The sequence below is a fragment of the Drosophila miranda genome, chromosome 4 (assembly GCF_003369915.1).
Source record: "Drosophila miranda strain MSH22 chromosome 4, D.miranda_PacBio2.1, whole genome shotgun sequence".
In the NCBI taxonomy this organism is placed as follows: domain Eukaryota; kingdom Metazoa; phylum Arthropoda; class Insecta; order Diptera; family Drosophilidae; genus Drosophila; species Drosophila miranda.
This window is the reverse complement of record NC_046677.1, coordinates 32,304,827-32,321,668: the sequence shown is the minus strand read 5'-3', so window position 1 is coordinate 32,321,668 and position 16,842 is coordinate 32,304,827. Positions and strand designations below refer to the sequence as shown.

Here is a 16,842-nt window from a genome sequence, read left to right as displayed (position 1 = left end):
AAATTTAACATTCGCCCCCCTCTTTAAACCCTGTTAATAGTTATGTTAATAGTAGCACAATATCAAGAACTCAATCTTCCAAAGCAATCACCTAAAGAAACCGATGCGGCGCATAGTCTTCCAGCTGAGGAGCTCCGCACCTATACAAGATTCTACAATGGCGAGGGTCTCTATAAAAACTGAAATTTAACATTCGCCCCCCTCTTTAAACCCTGTTAATAGTTATGTTAATAGTAGCACAATATCAAGAACTCAATCTTCCAAAGCAATCACCTAAAGAAACCGATGCGGCGCATAGTCTTCCAGCTGAGGAGCTCCGCACCTATACAGAATTCTACAATGGCGAGGGTCTCTATAAAAACTGAGGGCGTGCTGCAGCGATGTCCTAAGCAGGTTGTGGACCAAGGCCAATGGCTACTTAATTTGTACGTGAAGCTGCCTATGTTGCTGATGCACAGCAACGGAGTCGCTGGAGCTGTTTCAGGTGTCGCCGAATATCTTGCAAATGTAGAATTAAGTAAGTTTTTTACATTTGATTAGTGGATATATTCAAAATGTGCATTTTATTCCCAGAGCTACTTTGTGGGGTGGAGGAAAGCCAGGCCACGGCGATAACTATCGAATCAGAGACCACCACACCCACACCATCTAGTAAGGTGTTTGCCTGCTTGTACTCAACGCTCAATGAGCGCTGGGCTGTAGCTTCGAGACGCGTGAGTGAATCAGTATATAATTGTGGATATATTTTTAAATACATTTTCTTTCACAGCGGACTTTTATACCCTACGCTTTGCCACAAACCGAGTCGTATCCGATTTCCCCCCGCCAGACGGAGTCCTATCCAAACATTACCGAGGCGTATTCGAGACAGACCGAGTCTTATCCCAGCCAGACAGAATCGTATCTCAGTAGGACAGAAGCGCACCCATTGCAAGATTCACACCTAACAAGCCATCGTCATCCTTCAACCTGGCCATCGACACCAAGGACTTTGACTATGGCAACCAAGGAAGGGGCTACGCGGTCTACTAGATGCTAGATACACGCATCCATTCATTTAGATAGTAACTAAAAATGCTTGAAATGCAAAATCCAAATATTCGAAATTCTATATCTCGGCTATTTATTGTCCGATCGGTGAAGGACCAACTCTTCCAGGATCGTGAGACTCCAGACTGTCGAGCGGCATCAAAATATCGCCTATGAAAATGCGGCCGATTTTTGGCAAATTTAATGATGTAACCATCATGATTTTTTGCGAAAATCGTGAAAAAATGGATGTCCCTGTTTTCGATGACAGTCGATTGACAGGACCCTCCCGGTCACGAAAAGACATACCGCACTCCGATCGGCTGCCGTATAGCAGAGATATAGCGTGCAGAAGAACCCAGTACTATAGTGAAATGCAAAATCCAAATATTCAAATGGCTATATATCGGCTATTTATTGGCCGATCGGTGAAGGACCAACTCTCCCAGGATAGTGAGGGTCCAGACTGTCGAACGGCATCAAAATCTCGACTATGAAAATGAGGCATATTTTTGGCAAATTTAATGATGTAACCATCATGATTTTTTGCGAAAATCGTGAAAAAATGGATGTACCCTGTTTCCGGTGACAGTCGATTGACAGGACCCTCCCGGTCACGAAAAGTCATGCCGCACTCCAATCGGCTGCCGTATAGCAGAGATATAGCATGCACAAAAAACCAGTATTCTAATGAAATCTAAAATCCAAATATTCAAAAGACAATATCTCGGCTATTTATTGGCCGATCGGTGAAGGACCAACTCTCCCAGGATAGTTAGGGTCCAGACTGTCGAATGGCGTCAAAATCTCGACAATGAAAATTAGGCAGATTTTTGGCATATTTAATGATGTAATCATGATTTTTTTCGAAAATGGTGAAAAAATGGATGTCCCTGTTTTCGATGACAGGACCCTCCCGATCGCACGAATACATACCGCACTCCGATCGGCTGCCGTATAGCAGAGATATAGCGTGCAGAAGAACACAGTACTATAATGAAACGCAAAATCCAAATATTCGAAAGGCTGATTCATACATATTTTGATTTCTTCGCTATTTATGATCCGATCTAGGCGTGCGACAGCTTCCTGTGATCGTCCGAATTTTGGTGATTTGGTGAAATCCTTATCATGGGCCAAGGATCAAGGATATTTTCTACAATCATATGAAAAGGGGGTTGCTGACATTATTTCCCATTAGCGTGAACCAACAACTCCGCCGTCAATCACTGGTCACTGCTGCAGCGGACGGGCGCCACATTGCAGGGCCAGCTACACAACAGCGTCATCGGGATAGGCCAGCCAGTGGCTGCCACAGAGGACGAGGAGCTAACGACAGGAAGAGGGCCATGGCAGTGGCCGGGTCAAAATGTCGGACAAAAATCCACAGCCTCGCGCGACAAGAATCATGTCCCGAGGGGCGCACGGCATCGTGGCCACGTGCGCAGGAGCCACCCGGGGCTCACAATGTCAGTCGGTCAGGCGCCTGGAGTGGACAGCCGTCATCATAAGAACCGGAAGACCAGAAGACCGTGGTAAACGATGGTGGTAACCGGTATATTGGTATCCGCGAGCAACAAAGAGGTATGACTGGGTACGGGAGGGGGCGACATGTTATAATTAAATGAAGAGTTAAATAAAGTAAATGAATAAATAATAACTTAAGGTAAGGGGAGGTGATCGTGGCATAGAAGTTTGTGACCGAGACGGTATTGGCCAATAGAGCTGGAGGGAATACAAAAATAAAAGAATAGGAACCAAGAAAAAATAGTTAATGGCAAATGGCAATGAATATGGGGGAAACAAGGAAAACTTACGCGGTCAAAGCCGCCATTTTTAAAGGTTGGAACTATTTGCGGGATCTATGGGCATTGAGCGAGTGCAAGCGCAGCGATCAGCAGCAACAAGAGATGAGGGGCAAGCTGGAGTACCTCGCCGGTGAGATTATCGAGAACTATTAGAACGATTTTATTGAGCAACAAAACCATCCGAAATGGAAACTTGTGGTTTTATCTATGTGAGCAGAAGCTATAAAAAGTTTGTGACGAGACACAGACGTTGAGGTGGATACATTTTTTAACATTTTACTACGTATTTATTTCAAATACCAATTTTTCGTGTACATACATGCATGATAAAATGTAAGTAAGTATACATATCTAAAGGAATGCGAAGTATCTCTGAAAGTCATTGTCTATGGCTACGACTAAGGTGGTAAGGGAAGTTTAGGTGAATTGTGTCAATAAGTTAGAAAAATGTATTTAATGTACTTAAATGGCGATAAATATCAATAAAATGAGTAGCTGGAACTAATTTAATATAGCACACAGAAAACATATACACAAGTACGGAAGGTAATTATCAATAACATTATCCAATTAATAGTTTTGGGCTTCCTTAAAAAATTCGCTGACACTGATACTCGGTTATATATTGTAGGTTTGTATGTTTATATGTTGATCAGTCGATAAATTGTTTTTTTAAAACCCTAACGGAAGTTTACTAAGGAAGTTTGGCCTTGATACAAGGCGTTCAAAAAGCAACTAGTGTCTAAATTATTACAAGGCATAAGATCTACGGATCTACAGATCGCGAAAATCTATTAAAATTAAAAAATATTTTCGATACGCTTTCGTTGTACATTGCGAAATGAAATGGCAATACTTAATACCTACTAGAGGGAGGGGGTTGGCAATTTTACACACAATTTACACATAAATATATAAGAATATTTTTCTGCATCTGTTGCTTGTACTGTTACACCAGTCTACACGTATTCCTCTGGTGCGGCCTGGCCATTCGAGGGCAGTCGAAGAGTTGACACGGCCTGTGGCTGTTGCTGTTGTTGCTGCTGTTGCGTGTCCGTCGTATCAGGCAGCTCTGCAATATCTTTAAACACGCCCATCAGATTCTCATAGCTTGGCCCCCAGTTGAGCAAGTACTCCCACCCCAAAGTAGTGGCGGATGGTGAAGCGGCGCCGTTCGCTTTGCGATAAATGCCGCTCAAGTGGTTGGCAATGTCATCGTCACTGGCCACCAGAGTGCTGAGCGAGCCGCGGAACGAGGATTCGAAACCATCGTATGGGTGCGGGGGTATGGGAGGGGTTTTGACGACACTTTGATTGCGGCTGGGCTCACCGCTGAGCGCTCGAGCGACAGGACTCCGGCCATCCAAAAGGCTCTTGCTGGTCGAATATTTTCCATCACCACTCAAGCTATTGTTATCGTACTCGATCTCGGAACAGGTGAAACTGTCGTTGCCGCTCTCATCCGTCGAAGTTGAGCTGTGGGCATCCACGTCAGTGTTGTGCATCCCGCCTCCCAATGACATGTGGAGGGCGCTGCTGGGCACTCGCGGCGCCTCGCTACTTGACGACACAGCATCGAGTGTGGAGACGAGGCTGCAGGTTCTCGGACGGGCATTAAGGCGTTCGATCTCTTCGGCAGTCAGACCCATAGAGGTTTGTGGCGGCGCCTGCTGTGGAACGCCAGGCTTCTGACGGCTGGCACTGGAGCTCTGCCCAGAGAGCTGCGACATGACCGGGCTGTTCAGACTGCGTTCACTGTTGCTGTGCAGGGCATCCTTGCCGACCCCGCCAGAGCTGGAGGTGGTGGCCAAGAGGGCGCTCTGCAGGGGTTTGCCCGAAATATCGTGCAGCGTGAGAATGCGTGGTTGCTGGGAGCTCAACTCCGAGCTTGGCGAAAGCCGTGCCAGTGGCGTGCTTTGATGAGTGCGAGAGGCGCTATTTGGCGGAGGCGGCTGTCCGCCCTGGTTGCGGGACACGAACGGAGCGTTGACGGCGTGTCGGGGCGAGTGCCGATGCTGCTGCTGGCTGGCCGCGCTTTGGTGCTTGTGGTGGGTGTAGGCGGCCACGGGTGGAGAGGTGGCTTTGTACTTCCGCATGCCACCCGCCTCGCGGTAGCCCTTGTAGTGGTACACAATATCAATGTCCGAGGGAGCGATCGAGCTGGCGTTCTCCAAGTCGTAGTGTTCCGGGTATTCGGAGCCCATGTCTACAGAGCTGCCGTGGTCGAGCGGATGCATCGAATTCGGTGGCGGTATGGAGAGATGGTGCTCCTCCCTGATAAGCGGACTCTTGCCCACGACCTCGCGTTCTATGATGTCTGGTCGCTGAGGACGCTGCTGTGGTTGTGGCAGCTCTGCCGTTGGTGTGAGCTCACTGCGCTCCTTGAACTTCTTAGTCAGGAGCTCAGGTCCCACGAGATGGTGCGTGGGTGGGCGCAAATGCTCGGTGGCTCCCACCGGTGGAGCCGGGGCTTCGTTGGGGTGCAGACCTCGTGCCAGTACGTGGTCCACTTGACTCTGAGGCAGTGGTGGCCCGCCCAACACTCCGCCAGGGTGTTTAATTTTGAAGCCCGGCACTCCGCAGCTGAGGCTGCCAATCTTTTCCTGCTTCCCACGGAATCGGTATATCACGTACGATCCCAGAATGGCGACCACCAAAATTACAAAGAATACGATCACCAAAGTGATGCCGATGCTCAGTGGATCCGCAACTTGGGCCGCATCTACTCCAATGTCGCCACTACAGCCTAGCTCCACCTTTCCGTGATGCTGCACTTCGGGAAAGATGCTGCCGGACCCGTTCAGGGGCTGCAGTTCATGATTGATCGTAAAGTTTGCCACGCAACCGACGAACAGTTCGGCATGCCCGTCCGCCCGAAGGAGCTCACTGGGAGCACCGCCCACAGTCAGTGTGGTTAGGTATGGGTCCAGAAAGTCGTGCACTCCCGCAATGTCGAGCTCATCGCCCACCTGACGACCGTCAATGAACAGCTGCAGACTGCGACTCTCGCTGTGCAGACTTACGTTGTGCCACCGGCCATCGTGCAGCGAGGCTGGCTCCTGCACCGTCATGTTGATGGTCAGCTGTTGCTTGGAGAAGTATACGAGTTTTCCCTCTTTCAGCGACAGAGAAGTGAACATCTGATTGGTGGCCGAATACAAGAGCAGTCCACGCGGCTGATAAGTGCGGAAGAGCAGGCTCAGTACTTTGGGCGCTTCGTATATCTGGGATGCTGCTGAGATGCTAATGTTCTGTCTGGAACTGGCATTGGCGGTTTGGCGTCTTTCGCGTGTGATAATGTCCGACCAAGCGTCCTTGCTATTGTACAGGTTGTCCAGCAGCTGCATGCGACGATGCAGCTCGGAGATTCTAAACTCAAGAAAGGCCCCGCCGCTCAGTGTGACTGGCTCAAGGGAGTCGGAGCAGTCGGGCGATTGCAGATGCCCTCCACACTGGCACAACGAGCTCGACCAGCGGTCTATACACTGCCCGGCGAACCCTCCGCAGCGCTCTGCCGCCAAGGAAGGCTGACAGGCCTGGCGATTGCAGCCGGGAATAATGCCTCTCTTTTGGAGCGGTGTGCTCAGGTTCAGGGAGCGTCCGGCGATGTGCACGCTGTGCAAGCAGCCCACAAGATCATCGCTGTGCACTTGACCAGGACGCTCCAGGATGGGATCCGCAGAGGCCAACCCGCCAATCAGAAGCGGCTGTTTGTTGAAGTTGAGTGTGCTGTGAGGAACCAGAAGATATAGAAATTAAGATATTGGATGAGTGCGCCTCATCTTATACATCATTCGCAGTACTCACCCCACAGGTCCGACCTCGTCCGCATAGCAGGTGGAATCCCCTGGTGTGCATTCGGCACATACGTCTCCAGAGTCTGCACACTTAGCTACGCTCAGCGACATGACACGTCCGTTACGCGTGGCCGTAACTTTGTGCCAGCTTCCATCGGCAAGATTGCGGCCGGCTACCACGGTGCTGATGGCCGTTCGTGCCCCGCCCGATGAGAAATAGGCCTGGCCATGCACCAACTCAATGGCCAGGAAGTCCGAGCGGCCACCGCTGTGTATGCCGTAGTTGTACAGCAACAGGGAGTTGGGCTTTGTAGTGGCAAACACGATGGATATGTCGTTGGTGGTCACGTCCAGGGCCGGGAAGGTCATGAAGGAGAGTGGCTCGAAGCCGTAGCTGAAGCGCTCACAGTGACGCCCGTAGCGACCAGCGGTACAACTGCACTTGTATCCCGGCTTGAGGTTGACGCACAATCCACCGTGCAGACAGGGATTGGGTCGGCAAGAGTCCGACACGCTCTCGCACTGGTTCCCCCGGAATCCCGGCCGGCAGAGGCAAAAGTACGACGATCCATCGGAGCTGCGTTGGCAGCTGCCGCCATTGCGACAGGGCTTGCTCCAGCACACGTCGCTGCGCTCCCGCTGGCATTGTTTGCCATCGCGGTTGGATGGACAGACGCACTGAAAGTCGTTGCCGATGCGCCGACACTGAGCCTGCAGCTGACAGGGATTGGGTAGGCATGGATCCTGCCTCCGGTTGCACTGTTCCCCCGAGAATCCATTGGTGCACTGGCAGCTGTAGTCATGGACAATGCGTGGCCCACTTAAGACGAGTGTGGGACTGTCGATGATGCCAAAGCTGTGGGTATCCAGCAGTCGGATAGAGGCACTGCAGACGCCTCCATTCTCACAGACATCGGGCTCGCTGCAGGGTTCGTAGCCAATGACCACCTCCTTCTGCAGGAGCTCGGCTAGAGCGGCTCGCTTCTCCCGGAGACGCTCAATAACATGGCGCGGCTGTTGGTAGGCTCGCATTGCGGAGCGCACGGCCAGCAGAACCTCCAGGCTGCTTGCATTCCCCCCATTCCCCAAAAGGCTGTATAGGAAGAGCTCATCGTCGCTGGCCAAGCGGGATTTCAGCATCTCCATAACCGGGCGATAGTGCTGCGCCAGGAACTGGGCCGCCGTCATGTTCCGCACCAAGACGGACACCGTATGGGCAAGTGTCTCATTATTGTAGGTCTGGAAGTCAACGGTCAGCTTCGAGGTAACATCGCCATGCTTGCCATCGTTTCCTGTGTAGCTGACGGCGTAGGCTGTGGGCGTGGTGTGCGAGGTGGTGTACAAGTCACAGCCTCGGGGTATAGCCAGCTGGAGCTGGCCTTGGGGCTGAGCCTGCAAGCGACAGCGATAGTCGCCCACAATATCGATGTCATTGGGGCGGACATCGGCAAGCTTTACGTTCGAGGGAAGGTCCCCGTTGAAGATACCGACTGCCACGTGAAGGTTGCGCGGCGTGGATGGATTGTCGTTCTGGTCGAGCACTGTGATGATCAGCGTGTGCTGGGCCCGCTGCCTAGGCTTTCCGCTGTCTTCCACCTCAATCACCGCTTCCAAGGTGGGCGTGATCTCGCGATCGAAGCTGCCCGTGGACTTCACCAGTCCAGAGATTTTGTCCACACTCAGCCAGGACTTATGTTTACCCGCCACCAGTTGATAAGTGAAGGGTCCGCCATTGCGAGGTAGGTCCGGATCGGTCGCCGAGAGCGTCATGATCGATGTACCTGCTGGTTCGTTCTCGGAAACATACCCCAGCAGCCCCTCAGGAGCGAACACCGGACCGTTGTCGTTGACGTCATCCAGATCTATTCGCACTGTGGCACTTCCCGTTTGGGGTGGCAGGCCGGTGTCGATGGCCCCAATCACGAGACTATAGTGGGCAATGTCCTCGCGATCCAGCCGCGCAGCCGTGCTAATCTCTCCACTCTGGACATCGATCTTGAAGCCCTGTTTCAGGTTGCCGTTGATGATGGAGTAGCTGAACTGATTGTTCTGCGGCCGCACGTCCTTGTCCACGGCTCTGACTGTCGTAACTTTGGTTCCAATCGGAGCGGCCTCTGAAATAACTGACGTGTAGTAGCGCTTAAGGAATTCGGGGGGATCGTTGCCGTCCTGAATGGAGATTATGACCTGCGCCTCATCGGTGTCGTTGCCCCTAATGCTGCCATAGTTCTTTGCCATAACTGTGAGCACCACCCGATTCTGCGTTTCGCGGTCGAGGTGGCGTGCCACGTGGATCACACCCGTGTAGGTATTGATGGCGAAGCCCTTGTCGTTGCTGGAGCCCACGAGCAAGTAGTAGACGCGACCATCCTCGCCGCTGTCTTTGTCCGTGGCCTGGACAGCGCCCACTATGGTGCCCACTGCAGATGTCTCGGACACATCGAAGTGGAAGACGGGCTGCAGGAATTGGGGATAGAACTCGTTCACTCCCAGGATGTGCACGTAGAGTGTGGCATAGCTCTCCATGCTGGAGTCGGGGTTCTTGGCCTTTAGCTGTAGCTCGAAGGTGCGCCGTTCTTCGTAGTCAAAGGTGGCCGCGGAGAAGATGGTCCCGTTGCTGGAGTTCATCACGAAGAAGTGGCGATCTGTGCCGCTGGGCAGAAATGAGTAATGAACGATGGCATTCTTCGGGGAGTCCTTGTCGGTGGCGTGGGCCTGGAAAACGAATGTGCCCACTGGCTTGTTCTCCGCTACGTAGCCATGGTACTCGGACTGATTGAAGAGCGGCGGATTATCATTGACATCAGTCAGGATAATGGTCAGCAGGGCCACAGCGGACAGCGGCTGGAAGCCCAGGTCCTGTACTGTGATGTTCAGATGGTACTCTTGTACCAAATCGTAGTCCAGCTGCTGGCGAATCAGAATCCCCCCAGTGCGCTCATCCACCATGAAGTCGCGGTTTTCGTTGCCGCCCGAAATGGCGTAGCGCAGCATTCCATTCGGCCCAACATCTTCGTCCGTGGCTCCAACTGTCAGGATTGTGGATCCAATCGGCTCATTCTCTGGCACAATCACTTGGTAGCTCCGGGCTGTAAACTCGGGTGTATGGTGGTTCTCGCCCGTGACCACAATAGTGACACGGGTCCGGTCCGATTGCGGGGGCACCCCGTGATCGATGGCCTTGACGGTGAGCTCGAAGCGGGAGTTTGTGGGCACATTTAGGAGGGGCTTGGCGAGCGATATCCAGCCATCGTGCTTGCCGATGGCGAAGAACGCGCTAAGGTTGCCGTACACCAAAGCATAGTCCATCTCATTGGCGGCACCCATGTCCTGCTTGTCCGTAGCATGAACCTGCACAATGCGTTGGCCTGGACGGGCGTGCTCCGGCAGTGGCGACAGGTAAGCGGCTTGCTCGAACTTGGGCGGATTGTTTTTGGCGTCGACGATGTTGATGTTGACCAGACACTCCGAATACAGCGGCGGCTTTCCATTGTCCGTGGCCAAAATCGTGAGGGCGTACATGTTCTCGGGAGATCTGACGTACTGCGAGCGCTTGTACTGGATCGCCTTCTTGCTGAAGATCTCCCCCGTGGCGGGATCAATGCTGAACATGGGTGACGGCTGCTGCAGCGAATACGAAATTACTGAGTTGGGACCCAGCTTGTCCCGGTCGGTGGCTATAATCTGGCCCACAAGTGCTACAGGATGCAGCAGTTCCGGAAAGCTGAAGCTGTAAAAGCTGTGCTCAAACTCCGGCGCATTGTCGTTCTGATCCTGGATCGTAATCGTAATGGGCGTTTCCGCTCGCCAAGCTCCGTCCGAGGCGACCACTTTCAGTATGTACTCGTCCTCCTGCTCGCGGTCCAGATGACCCGCCACGGTGATGTTGCCGCTGAGGGGTTCGATTTTGAACTTCTCCCCTGGATTCGCGCTGAAGGAGTATGTGGCATTGGCGTTCTGGCCCAGGTCCAAGTCCGACGAGGTCACTCGGATGACAAAGCTCCCGATCTCGGCGTTTTCCGTTACATTAAGCGAAAACAATCGCGTGAACTTGGGCGGATTGTCGTTCTTATCCAGAAGGTGCAAGAGCACACTGGCAGTGCCCGTCAGCTGAGGCACGCCCTGGTCCACGGCCTCCACCACGAAAGCGTAGTCGCTTAGCTCCTCGCGATCGAGGCGCATGGTCGTGTAAATCTCGCCGGAATCGGTGATCTCGAATGTGCCCTCGTAGTCGTTGCTCAGACGGTAGCTGACCTCGCCATTGTCACCCGAGTCCCGATCTCTGGCCTTGACGACTGCAATCAACTGCGGTGGGGACTCCTCCTCGAGAACCTCGGCGTTGTAGATGAGCTTATCCATGATCGGGGCATTGTCGTTGGCATCCGTGACGTTGATGGTCACCAGCATAACGCTGCGCAGGCTGGGCCTGTCGCCATCCGAAGCCTCCACCCAGATCTCGTACGCGTGCGTCAGCTCATAGTCGAGGCCGTCGTGGCCCACACTGAGGGCCCCGCTGCTGACATCAATACGCACCGCGTCTCCCATATTGCCCCCTGCTATGCCATAACGTATATTTGCGGCAGATCCCTTTTTGGGCGAGCTAGCTGCGACTTTGGTCACAATCTTGCCCGGCTGAACATCCTCTGGCAGGCTGAAGCGTGTGTTGGCCATATACGAGTACGTGGGAAAGAGCTCGGCGGGGCGCAGCATCACCGACAACTCCGCTGAGGAGGTCTGCTGAGTCTGTCCCTGGTCCGTGGCCTGCATTACGATGCTGTAGATCGTGTCGCCAGGAGATTTCTTCCTGCTTTTTAGTTCCAGACTTGTGCTTATCGCTCCAGTCTTGAAGTTGACCTCGAAGAACTCTTGGTCCCTGCCACTGATGCTGTAGTGGATCACGGCATTGTCGCCCTCATCCAGGTCCACGGCCCTGGCGCCAAAAACAAACTCGCCCGCGGCTATCCTGTCCGGCACTGCAATGCTGTAGCTGCCCGACTCGAACTTGGGCTCATTGTCGTTCACATCTCCCACGGTGATAGTGAGATTTACGGACGAGGCACGGGGCTCGGTGATGGAACTGTCCTGGGCCATAAGCGTCAGATGGTAGACAGCGGTCTCTTCGCGATCCAGTACAGTGGCTGTGGTAATCACTCCCGTGTCCGTGTCTATGTGAAACCGCGCCATATGCTCGCCGAGCAGATTGAAGCGAAGCTTGGCGTTCAGCCCCGCATCCTTGTCCGTTGCAGTTGGCTGCAGGACCAGGGTGCCTATGGGCAGGTTCTCCTGGATGCTGGCGTGGTAGGACTGCAGCTCAAAGACGGGTCCATTGTCGTTGATGTCCTGCACCTCGACACGCACGATGCCAGTGCCTGTCAGGGGCGGAGATCCTGTGTCCATTGCCACGAGTGTGAGTATATATTCGCTCTGCGTTTCGCGGTCGAGCTGCTTGAGCAGGGCTATGGCGCCAGTCGAGGCGTTTATGCGGAATAGATCAGAGTCGCCCTCCTTGAGGAAGTACCGCACCTGCGAGTTTAGCGGAGGCGTGTCCGCATCGTACGCGTTCACCGTGAGAACGTACCCGTCGTTTGGCGGCACCGTGTTCTCCATTACACGTGCCAGGTACGGCGAGTCGAGGAACGTGGGCCGATTGTCGTTTATATCCAGGATGCCGATGATCAGCTCGGCCGTGTCACTGGCACTATTCTCCACGGCACAGTCCTCGGCGCGCACTGTGAGGGTGTAGCGAGCATTCCGCTCGTAGTTCAGGTTCTTGGCCACCCGCACTACACCTGTGTCCTCGCTGATGCTGAAGTCCTGGTTCTGGTCACCGGTCATAATAGAGTAGCGAATGCGGCCGTTGGCTCCCTCGTCCACATCTGTGGCGGACACCTGCAGGACCATAGCCCCAATGCTGGCGTTCTCCGCTACCGAGGCCGAGTACTGTTTCGGGTCGAACACTGGACTGTTGTCGTTCTCATCGAGTATTCGGACCAGCAGCTGGGTGGTGGTAGCCTGCGATGGTTCGCCCCGGTCGCGTGCCGTTATATTCAGAACGTAGCTGGATCGCAACTCTCGATCAAGAGCATCCACTATGCGCAGCAGGCCATCGGTCGGATTAAGGGAAAAGGGAAGACGCTCCGATAGCCCCTCAGACGCGTCGTCGTCAGGCGCGGCCTCCTCAAGAAGATAATCGATGTAGCCATTGCGGCCCTCGTCATAGTCGACAGCTTTCACTGCGATAACGACCGTATTGATGGCCACGTTCTCCATGATCGCCGTTTCGTTTGCGGAAACGAACACGGGCACTTCGTCGTTGACATCTTTGATGAGTATCGTTACCTGGGGCGAGAAGTCGAGAGGAAAAAGGAGATCAGTAGATCGCAGAGATCAGTCTTAGGGTAATTTTGTGGATGGGTTGGCATCCAGGGGATAGATAGCTCTTGATAAAACGGTAAACGCCAAGTGTGGCTCAGTTTTTCAAGCCAACGAACGAATGAAGGATAAAGTCTCGAATGACACACACTTTAAACGCGGGTCCCGCGATGGCTCAAACAAATCTCTCAATTAATTAGGGTCGCTGTTCTACCTTTATAGAATATTATACATATGTATGTAAGTAATAGTCGGCTCGAAAGACGCTAGATTGGTTGGCCGTCACAATTGCCTTTTTTTTTGACACTGCGCATTTAGTCTTTCATCTTTTATCTGTTACAATATTTTTCATTCACGTTATTCCAAACATTTCACTTTATTCTTTTCTTTAAGCTAACAACTCCACGAGTTCGGTTCGTATATCCAATATTGCCCAATACGAAAAGGATTTATCAATTGATTTTCCTGTCCGCTTACCTTCACGGTAGATGAGAGTCGTTGCTGCTTTTGATGGGCCAAAAACTGTTGCTGTTGGTTGGTTTGATGGTACCGTCTGGGGGAGCGGTACTTAAGCTTCAGTTGCGTCTCCTCTAGCTCACTGAAAGTGGCAATTTTATCGGCACAGTCGCGTGCTGTGACCGTCAAAGTGTATGAGGAGCGGCGCTCCCTGTCGAGCTGGCGACGCGTTCGGATGGTGCCGTTGCTGTCGATGCCAAACTCTTCGTCGGCATCTCCTGCTGTGATGATGTACTCGATGAGTCCATTGTTACCTTAAAACAAACAATAATTGGTCATCAAACTATACTGTTGAATATACTGTGGGTGCACTGTAGTTTACCCGAGTCGATGTCCTTGGCTGAGACAGTGACTACCTCCATGCCTGTGGGCACATTCTCAAACACTTCGCTCGAGTAGCTCATGGGGTCGAACAGGGGTGCGTTGTCGTTCAGGTCGAGAACGTTGCAGTATACTGTGATGGTGGTCGATAGGCTAGGCTGTCCACTATCCTGAGCTTGCACAATCAGAATGTAGTGCTGTACCTGTGGGACCCAAAAAAAAACCAATGCATGGAACGATGGTGGATGGCATGTTCGCTGAGGTGTACGTACCTCTTCGTAGTCCAAGCGGGCCGTAAGGGTGAGCATCCCTGTTTGCGGATTCAGACTGAATACATCGTTGGCCCAGTCTGAGACGACTCCGTAGGACAGTTGGGCGTTCTGGCCGAGGTCCGCATCTCTGGCCACGACCTGACCCACCTGGTAGCCCCGGGGAGCGTTCTCCGGAATATCGAAGGAGTACACGGACTCCTCAAACATCGGTGGGTTGTCGTTGGTGTCACTCACCTGAGGGAAAGGTTAGTTGTGGGGAGTGGACCACAGCAGGAAGGGATTTTCTTACCTCAATTGCTATGTAGGTTTCCGTGTACTGTACCCCATCGGAAACCCGAATGCGCACGTCGTATTTGCTCTTCGTTTCCCGGTCGAGAGTGTCGTTCAGCACTAGCCTACCAGTCGTGGGTTCCAGCTGGAACTTCCCGTCCTGGCCGTCAATCAGCAGGAATTTGACAGTGCCCAAAGTATCAGGATCGTGGGCGCGTATCGTTGCAATGGTGTGTCCAATCTCCAGGTCCTCGCTGACATTGTAAGCGAATGGCGTTTCGAGGAACTGCGGGGGACTGTCGTTCTTATCGAGAACTGTTACTTTGACCTGCCGGAGGAAGAATATTTGAAAAAGTGAGTGAGTGACCTATAAAGCATCTACGAGCAATACGAGTATGTACAACGAAGCAAATACACCAAATGATTGGATCGCCGATGGCGATGTCGATTCCATCAAGCGGAAACTCGTTCCATATTTGGCACTAAATACACCAGAATACAGACTATCTACGAGTATGTATTGTACCCACTTATGTACCCGAACTTCTGTCGCAATGTCAATCGCATTCTTCATCTCTATGGCCTGGGCTTGACCCGCTTACGCTTTAGCTCCGTCTCCGGCTTGTTACATGAACTTTCTGCTGAAGCTGAATGTTCCGCTTGTTTATGACCGAGGGAAATATAGTTTAGGCCAGGTTCTCACATGACCGCCATTGAGTTCGACACAACCAAAAACTGGCTAAACCTACTCTAACTTTAAGAAATTTACTTTTGGCTGTCGCCATTGTCACCATTTAACATTCATTTGAATTTGATATGTCTGGCCTGTTCGTGCTGCGTGCCTTTAGCATCTCTCTGTAAGTAGGGGAGTCCTGTGCATAGACGGACCTCCGCACAAAAACATGAACAGTTGACTTCAAGACGCACCATACGAGTAAGAGTACGGTCTGAGTATGAGAAATATATGTAGTATGTAAAGCAGGCGTTGAACACTTTCAGGGACTTTCGGAACCCATTATTTCTCAGAGGAGTTTTGAGAATGTGGATGAGTGTGGTACATACTTCCCCTTTCCCTTCCCCTCCCCTTGTTTAAGAATCAATCCTCTAATCAAGCCGCACTAAAATCGTGGCCGTTGGGCTACATAAACCGAGCTCGTAACTCTTGCCTAACTTTAACTTCCACACACAGTGCCCAGACGCAGTCCCACTCTGGCCTCTGAAGGACAAAAGCCAAGAAAGCAATAAATACGCCAAAAGAGAGGCAGAGGCCAGACAGAGAGACACAGAGCCAGCCAGAGCCGCACGTAAAATATAGCATCGTGTGCTGTTGGTGATCGTGGGTCTGGTGTTAAGTCGGTCGCTGGTACTGAGGTGGGCTCATGGAAGTGCATGCGAGCAAATACTGCATTTGTAATAAAATTTATGCAAATTTGTAACATCAGACAGCGCCTTGAGTGTGCCATTCAACAGACAACGACTAGGACGTGGATGTGGATGTGAAGCCTGACACTGGGATGCATCGCTGAAGCGATCCGCGGGAAGAGCCACAAATGTACGTTAGTAGACACCCGGCTCTTCGCCTGCTCGCCTGTTGGGCTGTTTGGCAGAGAGTCTATCAGCAAAACACCATTTACGGCCCGGGGCAAAGTGAAATGTGTGCAGCTAATTGAACTAATTTGAGCAGTGGAAAGCGGGTGCAGCTGCAAGAAATGTGACCATTTGTCAATCCCCTTAATGGCCCACGGAAGAAGGCACAGGAGAGGAACGCTATACCACACTACACGACACGAAACGACACAACACGACTCGGAGCGGATCGGAGCGGAACAGTGATTATAAATAGGATGGCAATATATTTGCGTAAAATTCCAGACCCGATCTGTCCTGAAACTGGCGACATTTTGATTGAAAGCCAGCCGCAAGACAATCTCTCCGTTTCCACTTCCGTTCGTGCCACGCGGTTTCTCTGCTTCTCTGTTTCTCTGCGCTTTAATTGAGTTTCGTTTCAATCGGTCATGCCAAAGCATGCCACTCGCAGAAGACTAGAAATCGACACTAAGCACCAGTCCATTACTATTATAGTCCCATACTGCCGATTGTTCTGGCTGTTCCAAATTTCGCAGGTATGTATTGGGAACCGGATGAAGGCACAGTCAGTCTATGGCATCCAGTGTGGCCAGCGGAGGCTGGTGAATACTTAAATATAACGCAAATAGCGCAAAAAAAAATTGAAAACATGACAATCGTTTTAAATCAATGAAACAATGAATTGATTGAAACCCTCTTCGCACGCGAGCAACAGCCAAAGAAACATCCACTAAAGCATAGTTCCTTGTACCAGCGACGCATGTGTGTGTGACTCTGGGGAACGCTGGCTTAAACGTTGCTTCGTGCCCCATGAAGTTGCTGCTGCTAGCTGCACGAAACTGGAACTACAGCGCGCACATTTGCATGCGT

At 52.0% G+C, this 16,842-nt stretch overlaps 2 protein-coding genes across 3 annotated transcripts in view; one reads left to right on the top strand and one right to left on the bottom strand.

Moving 5' to 3' along the window:
- The first annotated feature begins 243 nt into the window (after nucleotides 1–243).
- LOC108161848 lies at nucleotides 244–3,434 on the top strand. The gene is made up of 3 exons (XM_033393884.1): nucleotides 244–517; nucleotides 574–713; nucleotides 770–3,434. Exons 1-3 carry the CDS (start codon nucleotides 286–288, stop codon nucleotides 1,037–1,039), a joined length of 642 nt encoding a protein of 213 aa, XP_033249775.1. The 5' UTR covers nucleotides 244–285; the 3' UTR covers nucleotides 1,040–3,434.
- The window catches only part of LOC108161753 (cadherin-related tumor suppressor), a 32,654-nt gene continuing 18,913 nt past the window's right edge, over nucleotides 3,102–16,842 (bottom strand). For both annotated transcript variants that reach the window (XM_017296085.2, XM_017296086.2), the window contains 6 exons: nucleotides 14,405–14,713; nucleotides 14,116–14,349; nucleotides 13,845–14,046; nucleotides 13,484–13,776; nucleotides 6,645–12,973; nucleotides 3,102–6,566 (listed from right to left, as the gene is read on the bottom strand). In XM_017296085.2, the coding sequence (XP_017151574.1) occupies nucleotides 3,797–6,566; nucleotides 6,645–12,973; nucleotides 13,484–13,776; nucleotides 13,845–14,046; nucleotides 14,116–14,349; nucleotides 14,405–14,713 (10,137 nt within the window). In that variant the 3' untranslated portion in view covers nucleotides 3,102–3,796. The remainder of the gene's footprint in view (nucleotides 6,567–6,644; nucleotides 12,974–13,483; nucleotides 13,777–13,844; nucleotides 14,047–14,115; nucleotides 14,350–14,404; nucleotides 14,714–16,842) is intronic.

Excerpts from the sequence above, each read along its gene's own strand:
- LOC108161848 (XM_033393884.1), top strand. The coding sequence starts at position 286 with ATGCGGCGCATAGTCTTCCAGCTGAGGAGCTCCGCACCTATACAGAAT. Across the intron at positions 518-573 it reads TCTTGCAAATGTAGAATTAA|AGCTACTTTGTGGGGTGGAG; the intron begins GTAAGTTTTTTA and ends TTTTATTCCCAG. Across the intron at positions 714-769 it reads GGGCTGTAGCTTCGAGACGC|CGGACTTTTATACCCTACGC; the intron begins GTGAGTGAATCA and ends TTTCTTTCACAG.